The 19,953-nt window shown below is 36.4% G+C and overlaps 1 protein-coding gene across 1 annotated transcript in view; it reads right to left on the minus strand.

The window, feature by feature from the left end:
• raver1 (ribonucleoprotein, PTB-binding 1) overlaps positions 1 to 19,953 on the minus strand; it is a 33,449-nt gene extending 13,496 nt beyond the window's left edge. Inside the window, exons 1-7 of the mRNA XM_073839222.1 lie at positions 19,630 to 19,953; positions 16,896 to 16,962; positions 12,912 to 13,381; positions 3,390 to 3,581; positions 2,873 to 2,993; positions 2,704 to 2,798; positions 1,771 to 1,849 (exon numbers count right to left, since the gene is read on the minus strand). Of these exons, the coding sequence (XP_073695323.1) occupies positions 1,771 to 1,849; positions 2,704 to 2,798; positions 2,873 to 2,993; positions 3,390 to 3,581; positions 12,912 to 13,381; positions 16,896 to 16,962; positions 19,630 to 19,953 (1,348 nt within the window). The remainder of the gene's footprint in view (positions 1 to 1,770; positions 1,850 to 2,703; positions 2,799 to 2,872; positions 2,994 to 3,389; positions 3,582 to 12,911; positions 13,382 to 16,895; positions 16,963 to 19,629) is intronic.

A 19,953-nucleotide genomic window follows, 5' to 3' on the forward strand; every position in this document is an offset into this window, starting at 1 on the left:
GCAAAGAGAGTGGCTACGTCGCCTTAACGCGCCACAGACGTGTGCAGTGAAAACGGGTAACGCATGTTTCACACATACTCCGTCTGCAGTGTGTATGTGTTGCGTCCGTGCACCCACGGAGAGATTTTCATACAGCACGGTGTAGATAGATTAACTGATTCTAACGGGAGTGTTATATTATATTAGCATTGCACAGTCATTAGGATAACAGAGGTAGTAAAATGTGGTTCAGGCTGAATTAATTACCATATATCAGAATCGGTCTGTATAGTTGGCTAAACATAAACATTCACCTCAGTAACATCTGTATGCGTTAATTAGAATTACGATGCGTTCAAATGGCGCTAAACATACGCACGTGAATTACACGGGCATCACTTCTCCACATTCTACAACGGTCAGACATAAAGCGATAACATTATCGCAATATGACAGGTAAAGAAAGATACACTCTTTTACATTCATGCACGCACATTTACCACTCACTGAGGATAGCGGATAGCAGAGAATGAAACCGAAAGTAAGATCTCTCCGGCAGAACTATATCGTCAGCGCTCTGTACACGCACAACTTAGTCACATGCCCAATAGCAAGTCTACCTTTACAAAATGAATAAGGAATTTAGTACATAGATAATTAAATAAATCAGCACGATAGTATCGTGTATCGGCGATCTCTCAGGCTGACGATAGGACGATATGAAAATTGAGCATATCGCCCAACACTACATGACTTATCTTTCCTTTTTTGAGCTTGGCACCTTAATTGCTGCTTGCAGCTATATTTTTTTGCTTTCTTTGTAAACAAAGTATTCTTGTGGCTTCATAACATTACAGTTTAATCACTGATGTAAAGTGGAATATTTAATCAATGTCCTTACTATCTTTCTGGGTTTTGATTGTGTCAGTTGTGTTGCGTTCTATGCAGGGTAAGAAAGCTCTCGGATTTAATCAAAAACATTTTAATTTGTGTTCCCAAGGTGAATGAAGGTCTTATGAGTTTGGAACAACATGAGGCGGAGTAATTATTGACAGAATTTTCATTTTTGGCTGAACTATCCCTTTAATACCACTTTTGGAATTAACAAAAACCTGGTGTATCGGTGAAGTTAAAAATAACGTTACCAAATAAAAATCCCTTAAAAATGGAGACAAACTTAGATGATGCTGAAAATTTAGCATCCTTGACACGGTTTCCCTAGCCTGGCGAGCCAGACTTACATCAAGATGTTTAGTCTGGAAACTCTCCATAGACGCGGCTTACTCCGAGGGGCGGGATAAACGGTTGTCTCTCAAAATCCCCATGCACGCAATAGGATAGCGCTTCAACCAATCAGAGCAACGAAGAAGGTGACGTCTAAGCTTTTTCCGTATCCAGTCGGCAAAACTCCAAACACATCTTCCTTTTTTAAAAATGACTTAAGTGCCGTTCTTTGCTCGTTTCTTAAAGAAAAACTTAACTCCAAGTCCTCCAGAGTCGCGGCCAAAGCCGATTCGAAAGACCGCTGTTCGACAGCTGCAGCCGCCATTCTTTGTTTTTCAAGTGGCAGCCGTCGCAACTCTGTCGTCATATGTTAAGCCCGCCCCGCCTACTCTATACGCGTTGTGATTGGCCTGACCCAATTTGGGTTTTTGCAGCTAGAAGGTCTATTGAGAGTGTCTAGACCCACCTGGCTGCAAAATAATTTTTGCTGCCACTAGGGTGCGTCTAGATTTCTAGGCTACGGTTTCCCATGACTGAGGAACAAACAATGTTATAAACATGTGGTACCTTGAGGAATCTCTCCCAACATGTTAATGCCTTGTTGAAGAGGAAGAGCAGCCAGAGGATTTTCACTCAGCAGTCCAGCCTGTGAAAAGACAGAACTGCATTAGTTTGACATTTTTAAATAATAAAACAAACCCACACATAATCCCTCAGAAAGACACTTTTGTCAATTACAACAAAATTAAAGGATGTAAACAGCAAACCAAGGCAAAAAAAATGTTTGATGTACATTCTGGCCGATACTTGAACAGAAGTAGCTAATGGGGTTTTACCAAGTAATTACTTTAGCTCAAAGAATTGATCGGCTGAGGAAGAATAATTGAACAGCTAGGATGATTACTTAAGATATTTGAACTAATTGGTGATCCTGGACCACAAAACCATTTATAAGGGTCAATTTTTTTGAAATTGATCCATCATCTGAAAGCTGAATAAATATAATAGAGAAAATTGCCTTTAAAGTTGTACAAATGAAGTTCTTAGCAATGTATATTACCAATCAAAAATTAAGTTGAGATAGTTAAGGTAGGAAATTTACAAAATATCTTCATAGAACATGGTCTTTACTCATCCAAATTTTTGGCATAATAGAAAAATGTATAGCTTTGTAGCAATAGTCAAAAATACATCACTGCTATTAAGACTGGTTTTGTGGTCCGGGGTCACATTTGGCAAAACATCAGTGATAACAATCCCTTCATTTGGGAAAAGAAAAATCAAACTACACAGCACACAAGCACCTCACACTCACACAGAGGAACCACTCACACAAGGTAGAAGACTGTACTCTTTATTGTGCAGAATATGTGCCCAAAGAAGAGGATTCCCTAAAAGAGCTTGCTGGGAGGGAAGAAGAGAGTGAGGGATAAAGCACATGCTGCTGGGACAGTGGCAGGAGATCAGGGGTGGAAGGAGGGAGGAAGGGATGGGCTGTACCTGTTGGACTTGGTTCTGGAGCAGCATCTGCATGAGGGCAGCAGAGAGGGCAGGGTTAGCCAGCAGAGGCACAGCGGGTGCAGCTCCCAGCAGGCCTGCATATTGAGAGAAGAGGCAAATTCACTGCCTGGATTAGAATAAAAACCACAGGAAACAGAAGCGCACGTACCTTGTTTATGCCCTGGGTTGAGAGACGCCAGCAGCATCTTAAGTGTGGCAGGGTTATTGAGGCCAGTAAGGATCTGCATGGCACTGGGTTCAGGAAGAAGACCTTTCCCTCTGTTCAAAGCCTGCAGAGGATAAAGTTTATTCAAACTCGCTATTTTAAGAAATAAAGTTGCAATTCTGATATTGACTCAATTTTGACTTTTCTCAGAACTGTAAAGTCTCTCGCAACTCCGAATTTATAACTTGCCACGACAGGGAAGAAAAAAAAAAAAAAAAAAAAAAAAAAAAAAAAAAAAAAAAAAACTGCATTTCAAACTTTGTCTTGCTAATGAGAGTTTGTATCTTGCAATTCTTGCAATTTTTTTTTATAATTTGATTAGTAATATGCATTGCTAAGAACAACTTTTGTTGAACAATAATTGACCCTCATGTATATATTTGACTGTTGAATACTGTTGATTCTTTTAGTAATGATTTTGCATACATAACACACAAAGTAGTGGAGTGTGGTGGTCTACCATGGTCTGGGCGGCGATGAGGGCAGCCAGCATGCTCCTTCCTGGTGGTCCTGGGGCACAGAAGGACACGCGTATGTGAGAGCCACCCAGAGATCTTCCATCAGTCAGCCGCTGCACATCCTCAGCCATCTCAGGCGTGGAGAACTCCAGCACCGCAAACCGTCGAAAACTACAGTCCTGACCCTGAGCAAGCTATGGAGAGAGAGGGGAAAAAAAAAAAAAAAAAATCATTCAAAATGCGCTGTTTGAGTCATGAGGCAACTAACTTCAGGATAGTTCACCCTCCCCAAAATAAAAATTCCCAGTTTACTTGCACTCATGTTGTCGCAATTGTGTATAACTTCAAATCTTCTGTGGAACACATTTTGCCAAGTGTTTTTCAATTTATTGAAAGTCAACGGTAAACTGAGACCGTTTGGTTACCAAAACACTTCAAAATGTTATGTTCCACAGAAGAAATAGTCATACAGGTTTGGAATGACATGAAGGAGAATAAATGACGGTTTACAAATTCAGAGGAACTGACCTTTTAAATGTCAAATTGAATAACTGTCATTAGGCCATTTATCTGTTAATTTTTTTTTAAATGTTTTTTTTCCCCCACGCACAAACTTCTAAAAGGGGGGAGCACTTCAATTTCACAAGAAACAAATATATAGAAACACTTTATATTTCAAAAAAAGGTTAAACAATCCCACTTTTTAAGGTCTAAAGAGTACAAACCAAAAACATTTTTCCATTTATAAAAAAAAAAAAAAGATTCTGCTCAAAAACAGTCATAGAGAGCAAAATGAATGCCTATGAATGTCTATCAGTCAACTAACAGAAAGGGCTCAGTTGTACCACCTAAAGTCAATGGGATAAAATAAATGGAGAAAGAGGAGATGGTTGAGGGCAAAAGGCAGCACCATGACAAGCACAGTACCTTGCTGAAATGCATTGTAACCACTCTACCAAAACGAAAGCCCAGTACTATGCTAATCTACAGAGAACACATGCATACTTATATAAAAGGAAGACAACCTTTCTTGACAGATCCATTAAGATTAATGCGGCTCCTGAGCTCCTCTGCTTTGAGTGAAATTGTGTTCAACAAGCAAACACAATGAGTCGCTAAGGCCTTGATTAGATATTCTTGGAAAAAATTCATTAAACATTTGCCCATTTTACGCCTGACTGGAGCTTTATCCACATGAGGCCAATTCAATACCTGCCTAGAACCTGAGAAAATTGAATGGGGAGCCCAGCTGATTTTAATGAGAATTAACTTCCAAAGCCTTTGCTAATTCCAAAGCAATAGGGAACATGACGAAAAGTGTCATTCCCAACAAAGCCTTGCAACCCGTGGTGTGCGTGAGCCACGTTTAACATATGAAAAAGGCAGCAGCTCTCCTCGTTCCAGAATGACCTGCTGACTGACAGCACCTGGCCCAGTCAGGTGGTGGTCACCATAGAAACCAATGCACTCTGCCACGGAGCACTCAGCACGGCCTCATGGAAAGCAGGTCAAAGGTGAAAGAGCTGAACATAAATGGATGCATGAAAGGAAACTCAGCTTCATAGTTCCATAAATCTGACAAAGGGCATTAAAACCCAACAAATGCAGAAAGCAAAATACACCACTTTGTCTTGTTAACAAGCATTTTGAAAAAAAAAAGTGAAATGCAAAAGTTTAGTAGAAAGGTCAGGATTTTGCTTTTGATATGAGGGTGAACAGAGGTCAGCGAGCACCAAAAAAGGACAAAAAAAACTTTAAGCTCAAAGTCAGCTTAAAGGGATAGTTCAGTCAAAAACAAAAATGCTCAATTACTCACCCTCATGTGGTTCCAAACCTGTAGGTAGGGAGAGGCATCTTTTACATTTTATCGATACAGATACTGATACCATTTGGTGCAAAAAACTATGCAAAATGTTGAAGATGAACAAATTTTTTTATTTATTACTGCTGCAATTTAGCATTTGTATTAAAAGTTCCATCAAGAGCAGTGAGTTTTTTTATCTCTTTGTGTTTTATTTTGATTCACATTAAAGAACGGTTGTGGCATTTACTCATTTAAGTTAAGTTACTTTGAAGAATGTGGGTAACCAAACAGTTGCTGGTCCCAGTGACTTGCTTATTTTTTATTTCTACAATCCAAGTCAGTAGGGACCAGCAACTGTTTGGTTACCCACATTATTTAAAATATCTTTTGTGTTCAGCACAAAAAAAAGAACTTAATACGGGTTTGGTACCACATGACAGCGAGTAAATGACAATTTTAACTTTTGGGTAAACTATCCCTTTAAATGACAATCGTCAGTAGGGCTGCACGATTAATCGCACGATGTTGTTGAAAATTGCATTCGATTACGAGCGTGATTTGGCGTAGCTTGTCAGTGATTTACGGCTCTGTGTATTAACTGCCGCTCCAGCTGAACGCACTCTGCACTGCAAAGATTCATTTTGTTAATACGGATTTCATTTGCCTGGTAACAGACCAAAATGTAAGAATTTGACTGAAAAAAAAAAAAAAAAAAAAAAAAAGTGCAGACTTTCAGAAAAAAAAAAAATTCAGAAGTCAGCTGTCCACGATAGTCATTAAGATACCAGCACAATAACACTCAGCAAAATATCGTTATCGATAAAATTCTAGAAAAATCGAGATATCATTGTCAGTCAATATCACACACCCCTAGTTCAAGGACCAGAAAGTTAGTAAGAACATGGTTAAAATAGTCCATGTGACAACAGTGGTTTAACCGTAATGTTACAAAGTATATCTTTAGTGCGCAAAGAAAACAAAAACAATTTTATTCAAATATTTGTGTCACATGGACTATTTTATCTATGTCCTTACTACCTTTCTGGGCTTTGAACGAGCCAGTTGCGGTGCAGTCTATGGAGGGTCAGAAATCTCTCAAATTTCATCAAATTTCTTAATTTGTGTTGTGAAGATGAACGAAGGTCTTACGAGTTTGGAATGACATGAGGGTGAGTAAAGATAAAAATGTTAATTTTGTGGGTAAACTAACCCCTTAGCTGACTAAAGACTCAATTTGCACAAAAGATAACTAGAAAGTCTTAATCATGCGAATTCTGAAAATAAAGTGCACAACTCAACTATAAAGACACACAGAAACAATCTCTTTGGAATCGCTCTTAGTTTTTTTTGTTTTGTTTTTGTTTTTCTCCAGTTGATGAACAAAAACACTGACAGCCAATCAGAATCAACCTAAATTTAAAGAGCTCAGACATGATGCAAAAATCAGATGACAAAACATTATATTAGCATCCACACCAACGGATCTTGGTGTTCTGTTTATAGTTATCGTTCTTGGCGCAAACAGGCCTTTGGTAAATTAAATTTCATTTGATGTCAATAAACTACGTTGCAAGAGAATTGCAATCTGTTCAGCATGTTTTACTGCAGTGTACTCTGGTGTTTTTTACACAATACGACAGCTTTGGGTAAAGTATGGACTGAAAAGCCAATTGGTTTTGGAAAGATACGAGAGCGTGTAATTGATTTTCATTTTAGGAAAATGATTTTATTAAGGCACAAATAAACCAAAAACAAACAGATTAGGCTATTAACATTTTCAATTGAGGACAGCTGCAACTTTAAGACTCATTATGATGCTTATCAGGCAGAGTGGATAAATGTCAGTCATCCAGTGGATAAGTGTCAGTAGAGCAGCTGAAGTATAACAGCTTTTATCACATCAACACTGCAGTAAGAGGAGCAGAACAAGTGGAAATTTAGCTTGACTGGAGTGAAAACCAGTTGCTGTATCAAAAACTGGGGGTTTCCAGCTTTTCTGTATTATTTGTATTCATATGGTCTGTCAAGCAAATTTATCATCACTTGGAAAAGTAATAGTGCACGTCTCCTCAACCAGACACTATTTCTGCCTTGTTTATAGATCCAACCTTCTGCTTCAGCAGTCACATTAGCTCAATATTTCTGCCAGTTTTTCATTAGTGGTATATACACAAGCACCCTAGATTTCATCATAATCATAATAATATTGCAGAAGGCAGATAATGTTCCACCAGATAATTAGGTAAATAAGCGTCACGGAGCATATGAGGAGACGGCCACAATGGTTGCAAATTAAACTTCAAATTAAAACCCCAGCACTGGAGAAACAATTAAGCTGCGTTTTGATTAGAATATCTTGCCATCTGGCTCGGAGAACATACAAATGACATGAAATTAAAATTGAGCCGGTTCACATTCTTAATATCAGTGTGTTATCATACACAAGTCACAATATTAAAAGGTATTATAACAGGGTTCCTGCAGATATGAACAAGTGAAATTTAAGACCTTTTTAATACCACCTTATATGAAATTTAAGACCTAAACCTGTAATGGAAATAGATATTATATTACATGCATACATGTAATATTTAATGTGTTTAATGTAAAAAGTAAACAATTTCATGGCTGTCATAAATTAAATGTATTACTACGATATACAGTGAACTTTTCATATCAGCAGATACTATTCCACACAAAATATCTCCATAAAAGTACCACTAGAAATAAACTACAAGCAGGTGGCGGTAAGTCACTTCATGAGCGAGTTATTTCAACTGATTCGAGTAAAATGCTGAATCATAGCAAAACGTTGCTAGGAGAATGCTTCTGCTGCGATCCTTGTTTGGAACCATTTTCGTTGGTGAAACAGAACAAAACAGTGAAAATATTTTGTCTAATATGTAAGTAACTACTTGACTAACTACTTGTTTATTGAGCTAAAATCAATGTAACATTTGCAATTGTGAGAATTTATCAAAAAGCTCACTTGGTATATTACTGAGCTATATCATGTTATAAATAAACTATACATTTTACATTTTTACGTCAGTGTGTTTCTTTAGAGTGCTGTTACATTCATTTGTTTTAAAGTATGTCACAAATAGACCAGAAATACACTATCCATTATCAATTTGTTTACGTTGAATGTATTCAAATAGGAATCTTTCTTGCCTTTCGATGCTTCGCTAGTTGTTTTGTCACTTCAGTTTTAATCAGGCGGTTTGTTCGGTTGGGCAAGTAAAAAAAATATAAAAAAAACATTTTAAAAGCATCTCGAAGGCTGGCGGTCAGCTAGCTCGACCTATATTTATTATTATTGAGAACATTATATACAGAAAAAGGTAGTTTGACCTGTATTCTGCTACTGCGATTCTGTCTGAAGACGCAGTAACTTCCACAGAGGGAGGAGGGGAAAAAAAAAAAAAAAAAAAAAAAAAAAAAAAAAAAAAACCTACAGTTGTTAGCAACTGGCCTTAGCCAAGCCCTATATTCAGTTTTTTTTTCCAAGCTCTATACTTATAGAGCTTGGCAAACTACGTCACTGCGCATTGAATTATGGGTAGTCGCCGCCGCCATGTTTTAGGTAATGTCGTCAGCCGTCAGTAATATTAAAAAGAAAAAAAACAATGCACCGATCCAAGGAAAAGCAAAATCTTCCATACCGAGAGAAGCTTAATGAAGTGTCAAAGCTGAGGTATTTATAAAAACTAAAAATAATCAACGGCTCGATCCGTACAAGCATAAAGAGTGGTGGACGATCTAAATGAGCTACCACACTTAACATTCCCAGATGGTGTTTTCCTACCTTGTTTGTGGTGTTATTTGCCTTTTTACCTACTGCATTGTTACCTCTGTTCTTGATACTTGAAGTTTACAGCACTGTTACATCTTACACCTGTTGTGTTTGCACTATATAGTAGTAGTAGTGGAACTGAACTTTTCAATTTTGTCAATTCTTGTGTTACTGTGAACTGTACACATATACCTCAGTGTGTTATACACAAAGAGATACAGAAATGTTCTTGTTTTTTCAATTTATTGCTGCAACGTGGTATGCAATATGCAAAACAGATAATGCATGTTTAATGCTGCGTTCCAGGCAGATTTTAATGCCCGTAAATCAGACTTCAAACCAGGAGTCACGCGTTCCAGGCAAGTCGTGCCAAACTGTCTGAGCGCATTTATTATTAATATTAATTTGAATGCAACGTTATATTGTCCTAAAGTCTATTTTTCCACCATGTACCACTTGCATAAACACCGCACCGCATGTGACATCAGAGCTTGGAACTGGGAGTACGTCGATCTAGTACGAGTTCACAGATGGGAAGTCAATCTATATATATCTATATCTCTATATCTATATCTATATCTATATCTATATCTATATATATAGGCAACATTTAAAGTGGATCAAAACAGTTAAAATTGTCCTAAGACATGATTTTATGTTTTACATTGTTCACATACATAATATATACATATAAATACACACAATACATGAACATTTTACACAGAAAAGTTTACGTTGGATGACAATCCTTGAGAGCAACTGATTTGACAGCATTAATTTCTTACTTTATGGTTTCATAACAACGCTGGGGCACATATCAACTAATGCTTTTCCGTCTAACTGCTTCTACCCACGCCATGCGACGCCGTTTTGTTAACTCGGACACTTGGGATCCAAGGTGATTTGTCCAAGCTAGAAAGCTGAAAAGTCGAACATTTGACAGTCGGCGTACATGCCGGTCGTGAGTGCGATTGTGGCAATTAACACCACAACAAGAGTTCACCAAAAAAATATTATTTGTGCAGAATAAAGTGGACTAAAACTTCAGTCCAACACAGTGTCTACCGCAGCTCCGTTACCTAAATTCCCAACATGCATTGCTGACGTCACGTTCCCAGACTCTATTGCTAAACTTGCACTTCACCATAGCTAAAAAGTTAAATCCATTTTACTTCTGCGGTACAATCCGAGAGAGACTCGCGCCAATAACAGAAAGCTGATTAGCCATTGCATTTTGGTCTCATTTGTAGTTTAAATACAGCAAATTATATTTGGAATAGTGAAATAAAGAACTACAACACCACGGAAACAACAAAAAGAGAATTTAAATGAGCATTAGAGGAAGCGTTACATGGACATCGGAAAAATAAGACCTGTGTAAAATTATTTAAGACCTAGAACAGCGAATTTAAGACTTAAGGCCTAAAATTTAGATTTTTTAATTTTAGACTTAAAGGGATGGTTCGGAGTAGAATTGACTTCATTGCTATGCACTCCGAAGCCCATGTAGATACCCCATCCGAAGTTTTTACCTTAGTCAAACATTTATGGAGATAGAGTTTTTCGATTTGCTTGTTACAGGAGTGAATGGTACATGTGATGCATCTCATAAATTGCACCACTAAACGTGCAAGTAATCTTACCAAACTTGTACAGTAGTGTAAATAGGTTATGTACTCACAAAACGCTGCATCAGAACATTTGTAAGTCCACCATGGGTGTTTTAAAAACACGTTTTAGCCGATCCCTACTAGTCTCAAAAACTACAAATGGCGACACGTCGACGTCACTTCCCTGGTATGAAAAAAGCACGTAAAAGTCCTCCTACAAGTTGACATGCACACTGATGTAGTAGGAGAACTTTTACGTGCTTTTTTCAAACCAGGGAAGTGACGTTGACTTGTAGTTTTTGAGACTGGTAGTTCTCGGGTAAAACTTGTTTTTAAAACACTCATGGTGGACTTACAAATGTTCTGATGCAGCGTTTTGTGAGTACATAACCTATTTACACTACTGCACAAGTTTGGTAAGATTACTTGCACGTTTAGTGGTGCAATTTACGAGATACATCACATGTACCATTCACTCCTATAACAAGCAATTCGAAAAACTCTAATATCTCCATAAATGTTCGACTAAGGTAAAAAAAACTTCGGATGGGGTATTTAGATGGGCTTAGGAGTGCATAGCAATGAAGTCAATTCTACTCCGAACCATCCCTTTAAGACCCCTGTATAATAAAATAAGGGCCCTTGAAATGTTTTCTGTGGACAAAAAATAAATAAATAAATAAATATCAAATTATAATTATCTGGAAAAGAACATCTCCACTCTCTATGGTTTCAAATTAATTTCACATTTTAATTAAATTGAGAAAGTGATTTCAGGTTTTTTTTAACCATATTTTAAAGTTGGCATGAAACAATTTGTCATCGTCTTTTCTTCCCCATTGTGACAAATTTAAATGAAACAGCTTCTTGGAAATTAATTGGATCATTGTTGTTTGTTATTGCTGTGATCTGAGTGACAGGTTGCCAGATGGGATGGATTACTGGTTGGTGCATACATCTGTAGGGCCCCCATGACTTCCACAATGTGGAAAACATGGACAGAATCCAGTCATAAACCCTGAATTAACTGTGTAACAATGAAATTGCCAAATTTTACAAGTAGGTCAGCTCACTTAAAGTGCAATATGGACTAGTGTCTGTGAATATTAAGCCGCAAAAGTGCCATTTAAATATGCACAGTTTGGTTAACCACACACATACTGAAGTGTGCAAGTCGCTCGCTGTGTTTCTCAGCCTCTGTCGCCTCAATATACAAGTACATGAACACCATTATAATCTCTAGAGCTGCTCTGAGAATCACTTCATAAGAGTAACTTTTGAGGAAACCTGTTGTCATATATAAAAAGACAAGGTTAAAGGTCTGCACAGCAACTCCATCAAAATAAAAGTTTGGTTTAACATGAAGAAACCATGACAAATTTATTACTTAAAGGGTTCCCAAACCTTGGTTAACTTCAAATTCAAGGACTTTCAAGCACTTCCCAGGTCTAATACCCTCAAATTCAAGGACAAACTCAAGCGCAAGGTTACCTTGTGTTACCTTGTAAGATACATTGTTACAGTTTGTGTCAAACACAACCATTGCATTTATTTTTGGCCAATTAAGTGGTTTTAAGGCATGAGAAAATGATTTTCACAAGAAAAACATTTTAATATGTAATTTTGATGATCAAAGATTAGTTCTATTGGATACATTTTTTTGACTACAGGGGGATTTTAACGTAACGTGTAACTAATGTAAATCAAGCAAGCTAGTATGCATAGGCCACGATGTGTTGGTGAAATAACACATTAATGGACTGGAGGGAATATTGATTTTTTTTTTTTTTTACAGAAAACATCTCGAACAAAATAAATTCAAGCTCCTTTAAGGACCTGTATCTGTGCACGTTTTATTTCAATAACTTTCCAAGGCCTTGAATTTTTTTCAGATTAACTTTAAAGGACCCGTAGGAACCCTGTACTTAAATGTAATGATAGTATTAGTATACTGCGAATAAATAAAATAAAAAATATTAAATTATGAATTAAAAATATACAAAATATAAAATTAGAGATGCTTTTGATTAATAAAATTTAATGAAACCATTAAAATGGAAACCAGAATATGAAATGGAACCATTAAAACAAGTCTAGAAAAATAAAAAGGAAAAAACAGAATTCTGAAATAAGACAAATTTAAAATAAATAAACCAGATTTCATAGGGCCCTACATCAAAGAAAATTTGTTGCAAGATTTTGGAAGGGGATGTTGATATGATTAAAGATTATTAGAGCACATGGATTTTAATGTGCACAGATACAGGACTAATAAATAAACAATGCAATATTCCATTAAAAAACTTGTACCCACCTGGCAAAATATGGGAGCATGTGTGTCAGTCAGCACACTGCGGAGATCCTGAGCGGTGAGGATGTTTTGAGGTAGTCGGTCCACACAGAGGCAGCGTGAGTGCAGCATGGGAAACGTCAGTGAGCCAACCTCTGTCCAGTGCACGTACAGCATACGTGACCCAAGCTGCTTTCCCAGCAGCTCTGACTTCGCCCTGGCCGCAGAGTCCTTTTTCATGTACTCCACAAAGCCATAGCCCTTTGAGTGGCCCGTGGTGGCACTGTGAACCAGGAAGCAGCGCTCAATGTTTCCAAAGGGGCGGACGAGCTCCTCAAACTGTTGCTGGGTGAAAGCCCTGGGAAGGTTGGCGATGCATAGCAGAGCGTCTGTCGGCTGCAGCTGCACAGAGATCTCGCGGTCACGGAGAACATATTGGTGAAATTCCTTTATCGCAAACTGGGCCTGCTCACCATTCAGTAGTGTCACAAAGGCTTAAAAGGGAAAGAAAAAAAAAACTGAAATGAGTAACAGCCACCATAAAAGACAAAACCTTAACTTACATTTAGGAGCATAGTCAATTTCAGGAGCACCTTCTAATCAATAATATAAAAAATCAGTTGCTGAGAAAAAAAAAAAAAAAAAAAAAAAAAAAAAAAAAAAAATATTCCCTTCCATTTTAACACGATTATTGACTCCTTAAAGTGATTTAACTTAATTCAGTTTTTACCTTTGTAATGGCTTTTTGGGCAACTTTTTTTAATAGTACGTCATTTTTTTAAATGGTTAAAGTAATTCAATGTGAAATAAAACAGCATAGTTTACTTTGTGTCTTCACTGTAAGTAATTTAAACAGCCTTTGTTTCTTATAAAAACTACACAAATCTTTCCAAGAGGGAAGTCCCTTCAAGAGCAGTGAGTGATTGTCTTTTGTTGTTTGATTAACATTAATCACAGAGACGGCAGAAGGAATATTACCTGTGGCCGCTTTAAGAGCTGCATGGATCCAATATACTGTTACACACGTATTTTCATTCACAAGTGTTTACACTAATTTCAGACATAACTGACAAAGGTTTACACGAATAATCACCAATGCATCATTGACATATTTGCATGTATCTGGCCATTTAGGTACGCATCTTAAGCTAAACGTTACTTGTGCGTGTTCTGTTCGTCTCTTAACGCACACACAGAACAGCGCAAATCGTTTTCTCGATTACTGCATTTTCATAATCGTTTGAAATTAAATTTCAATTAATTGCACAGCCCTAAGAGGCGGCACAGAAGAACACAAAAGTGGCTTATAGGTGTATTTTCATATGTTTAATGAGGCTCAGAGGCGCCATGAGTGCAGTCAAATTCATAAATTCATGTTGAGATGATGTTTTAAATACAGAAATATTACATTTAAATAACTTGAAAAGACACTTTAAAAATTAAACTAAATCTGCCAGTAGGTGGCGGCAAGTCACTGATTTAATTACTGAATCATATCATTCATTTGATTCGTTCAAACAGCTGATTTATTCAAGAATAAAGCAAGTGACACTTTATGAATGGGAAATTGAATCATCGACTCACTAGATTAGTTCAAAAACGCATGTTCATTCATAAACGAAACGCATTGTGTTTGAATGGAGATTAGGGGTGTAACGATACACCAAAGGCACGATTCGGTTCGGTTCACGGTTTTGGAGCCACGGTTCGGTTTCTTGACTGCAGTGCTAAGGAACAATAGATTCACTTAATAAAAAGAACAACTAAACTTTTAGAAATTAGACATTCACTTGTCCAAATGAAAAATTTACTTATCTGGGGCAAAAAAATGCCTTTTTTTGCTGTAAATTAATCCATTCTGAAGCAATAGTCTCATCACTACTCTATAAGGTCTTACTTTAATCTGAATATTTGTGATAATTGCCTTAAATTGATTTCTAGGACACCCTTTTAACCTCATTTTCCTAACCTTACTAACTGTATGTCTCATCCACATCAAATTCTTAAATTATCAATACATCAAATTAGAATATTATAAAACTGAATATTAAATAAATATATAAAACTGTATTAGACTGTTTAATGAAGATAAGGGGTTCCAAAAAATGCATTTACACAGTAAAATTGCACTGTGTTATACTTTTTTTTTTTTTTAAACATAAATCTAAAATATTGGAAAAATGCAATACCTTTAAATATAAAACCGAACCACCAATAGGTGGCAGTAGTCACTGTCTTAATGAATGAGTCACGGATTCAACCATAGATGGATTCAACCAGTTCGTTCACTGACTCGATTCATTAAAAAATGCTAAATCATTCAGTACTGAAATAACGCTGTGTTGCTCGGAGATTCAAGGAGTTTCTGCTGTTGCTTAGAACTATTTCGTTTGCAAAAACGGTTAATGATGTGTCTAAAACGTAAGTCAGTTAATATAAACTACTAGTTTATTGAACTACTGTTGTATAAAATCAATGTCACGTTTGCAATCGTAATGGTGCTTTTCTACTGCAGTATTTTTGTTCATGCTCGTTTCTTTGTGTATGCTGTTGTGCCTATTAGTGTTGATTTTCTGTGAGTCAGATAGCCTGCACGAGCTTGATACTTGATACTGTCCGTTTTCAGTCATCTTAAGTAATAAAATCAGAATTATGCTCACCAAAGTTTCGTTGCTGCGCTAGTTATTGTTTGTCATTGATGGCCGGTCCGGCCAGTAAAATACTCGTTCACTTGAGTCCCTTTCATAAAATCCACTGGTCCTGGACAAGCGTTAATGTCGAGCCCTGAGTTTGATCGCTCACTCAAGTCACATGACATGACATGCAATTGGAAAATACTAACTTTAGAATATAATATTTAGAACAAAATTTAGAACAAAAGTTCATCATTAGTAATACAAATTAATCAAATGAGATCAAATAAAGATTTTTAAATTGGTTAAATTAGTTAGAGACAAGTGATGTCAACCTCAACAATTGGGCAGCAAGGGGCGTGAGAGTACCGCGGTACGCCACGAGAGTTTCGCGATACGTATCGTGGTTAGTGTATCGCGATATTTCGGTTCGGTTTGTAATATCGTTACACCCCTAATGGAGATGCACAGCGGCTCAGTTGTGACTAGTTTCAAACCATTTTTGTTGACGAAATGGAGCAAAATCAGGCAACAGTGTTATAATCAGACAATGCAAGTACCTTAATATTAACTTTGTTTATTTAACTGTTGTATTAAATCAATATCTAATTTTTACGTGGTTGCACTGTAGAGCCCTGCTTACAATTTACTATTAGTGTAAAAAAAAAAAAAAAAAAAAAAAAAACCTATGCTCACCAAGGCTGCATTTATTTGATCAAAAATACAGTAAAACAAAGCTTTTTAAATATTAATAAAAAATAAATTGTATTTTGCTACTGTAATGCATCTTAAAATATTCTATTTCTGTGAGGACAAAACTACATTTTTAGCATGATTACTCAGTCTTCAGTGTCACACGATCCTTGAGAAATTCTTCTAATATTCTGATTTGATGCTCAAGAAACACTGTTGTGCTGCTTAACATTTTTCAAAATTCTTTGATTAAAGTTCAAAAGAACATTTGAAAATAAAAATCTTTTGTAACATTTAAAATGTCCTGACTATCAGTTGATCAATTTGATGCACCTTTGCTGAATAAAAATTACAACAACAACAACAACAACAAAAGTCTAAATCATCAGTCTCAGAAAATAATCAAGACTCAAAACTAATAAAGACTCCGTACTAATCAATAAACAAAGGCTAAAACAAATAATAATAAAAAAAAAAGTAGGGTTCGGGTTCACTCACACAAACAAAAATGTTAAGGAACAGCAACACAGTGCTACTTTGAAAACACTGCAATGAAAAGAGTTGTTGATGCTGAATAAAAGACTTAGTTGGCTCAGGATGATGTAAGACATTGCCAATAACTCCATTAAAAAAAGCATCTAAAAACATCTATTCATGTGATAATATAATGATTGATACACACCTGTGCCTTTGTATTTGTCCACAAAGCAGTACTTCAAATCATAGTTGCTTAACAGCTCGTGCACCTCCTAAAGAAAAAACAACATTTCAAACATGAAGACATTTATTCAGTGACTAATGATTGTATCCTCCATTTTACATGGACAATGAAATCATCCAATAGATTCAAAACAGCTTGGCTCTATCATCTCCATCCTGTCATATTTGCAGCTTCTACTGCGACAACACAGATTTTAAAAGTTTCATAATCTTTTAGTGGTTATGATTGAGTGATTAATAAATTACTTTGGACAGCAACGAGGGAAGAAAAAGAACCCTCCACTTTTGCTTTCAGGCTTCCTACGTGTGAGCATAATATGAACCAGCACTTTCTTTCAGTGTCAGTGAAAGCAAAACGTTTTGTTTCGGCGCCTTCTGTCCTTTGTCATCCTCACTGCTCCCATTCCAATCTGGAACAATACTAGAGTTGCTCACACACACGCTCACGCACACCTGTTTTCCCCATGAATCAAGCATTTTCCTCAGAGAATCACATCCACAAAGAACAAGAACCAACAGAGTCATACTAACATTCTTCATTTCCATAATAGTTTAAGAACTTGGATGACCAAACATTGTGATTTCCAATGTAGCAGCTGGTAACATTGCCAAAATAAAGAAAAATAGTTAATCATTTGTAACCCTGGACCACAAAACCAACCATAAGTAGCACGGGTATATTTGTAGCAATAGCCAACAATATGTTGTATGGATTTTTCTTTTATGCCAAAAACCATTAGGATATTAAGTAAAGATCATGATCTATAAAGATATTTTGTATATTTCCTACCTTAAATATATCAAAACGTATTTTTGATTAGTAATATGCATCGCTAAGAACTTCATTTGGACAACTTTAAAGGCGATTTTCTCAATATTTTTTTTTGCACCCATTTTTTTTTTTTAATGGTTGTATCACAGCCAAACGTTGTCCAATCCTAACAAACCATATATCAATGAAACGACCCTTATGACTGGTTTTGTGGTTCAGGGTCACATTTGGTAATAGTACTTGGTACTAGAAACATGGGAATACCTACAAGTAACAATTTGAATACATGCTAAACATTTTAGACATTCTGACCAGTTATTTATTAGACATTCTGACTAAAATAAGCTATTGTTTAAACAGGAGTATTACTAGTCATAAATAAGTTACTAGTAACAATAAAATAGAAAATAGTCATAGTTTAGTTGGGATAGTGACTACCATTAAAAAGTTTTTGAACAGTAGTTTTTCTCATTCTTATTCATTTATTTATTCTTTTTAAAATGAAGACTTTCCTGCTCACAGAGCCTGCATTTATTTGATCCAAAGTACAGCAAAAACAGTACAATTCTGAAATATTTTTACTATTTAAAATAAGTTATTTGAATACATTTAAAAATATAAGTTGTTTCTGTGAAATTAATTTTTAGCATAATTTCTCCAGTCTTTAGTGTCACATGATCCTTTAGAAATCATTTTAATATGCTGATTTGCTGCTCAAAAAACATTATTATTATGCTGAAAACCACCGAGTAAAATTATTTCAGGTTTCTCTGATGAATAGAAAGTTCAGAAGAAGAGCCTTTATCTGAAATATAAATCTTTTGTAACCTTATAAATGTCTTTATCATCACTTTTGATCAATTTAAAGCATCCTTGGTAAATAAATAATTTAGCAAAGATATAATTTTATCTATAATCCAGAAATGCTGATCTTTGGATCTTTCTATTCAAAGAATCCTGAGGGGAAAAAAAACAAAAAACTTTTGAACAAATGAGCATATTAGAATGATTTCTGAAGGATCATGTGACACTAAAGAATGGAGTAAAGACGCTAAAAACTCAGACTTGACAAAGAAAAATTACATTTTAAAATATATTCACATAGAAAACAGTTATTCTAAACAATTCTGATCAGATAAATGAAGGCTTGGTGGGCAGAAAAGACATTTAAAAAAAACATTAAAAGTCTTACTGTCCAACAGCTTTTGACTGGTAGTGCATGTAATTGAGTAATAGTGACTAACTTACTTGAGCATTCTAGTAACTTTATATAATGAATACGTAACAGTGAAATTGAAGATATTTGTAACTATAAGATTAACGTTAATTACCATTCAATGGGAAAAGTAGAAACAAACATTAACAATAGTTGGGTTTACAGAATGAGTGTGAATGCGGTTTGTTAGACTGGTTAACAGAGAGTTAAATATTATTCGTGACAAGCAACTTACTGGAAATGGTCAACGTTTTCAGATTTAAGCGTCAAACTTGTGAGAGGATTTTCGTCGTCGAAGGAAATTCAAAATAGTGAAATGAAGCGAATAGGTAACACGAATTTCTAACTTCACAAGCTGTGATTTAGCACATTTGGCAAGGTAAGCATCCGGGCACTCAGCTCGATTAAATGAACGGTCAAACGGCCCGCATCCTTTCAATACAACTACACAACTCCCGTCGGACTCCATCCCGTTACCGCGGCTCTTTAATGGCTGCGATGACACGAGGTTCGTTGTGGTCAAACATCTCACTGACCATTAATCATTAACCTTCAGATTGTCAAACCAGATTCAATTATCGAAGCCAGAACATTGTAAAAATCCAATGTATTAACTACTGAGTCAGCGATAAGTGGAATCTGAAAGTGTGACTCAATCTGTGTTTGGGATGCTCGAAAAGACCAACTGTTTGATGTAACGTTACAAACCTGATTGCTGATATCGGCGGGGAGGTTCTTGATAATTATTTTTCGCCGATTGTAAAACTCTCTTCTCGTTCTTTCCAAACGACTAGCAATCTCTTCTGGACTGAGGGCCGTCAGTTCATCATCGAGCCGTCGCGGACAGTCGCTGCCCGTCGGTGAACCCTCATCGCCGGGGTCCGCTTCAATTTGTTTGCCCGTTTCAAACCCCCAGTTTTCGGGCTCGGCTGCTTGCTCGTAAGTTTTAAATAGTGGATTCGGAGCAAAGTCGGCACCAGTTAAGGACTTCTCGTCTCTGGCAGCTGAGTTAACGGACACTGCGGCCGCCAT

The sequence above is a fragment of the Garra rufa genome, chromosome 1, assembly GCF_049309525.1.
Source record: "Garra rufa chromosome 1, GarRuf1.0, whole genome shotgun sequence".
Lineage (NCBI taxonomy): Eukaryota > Metazoa > Chordata > Actinopteri > Cypriniformes > Cyprinidae > Garra > Garra rufa.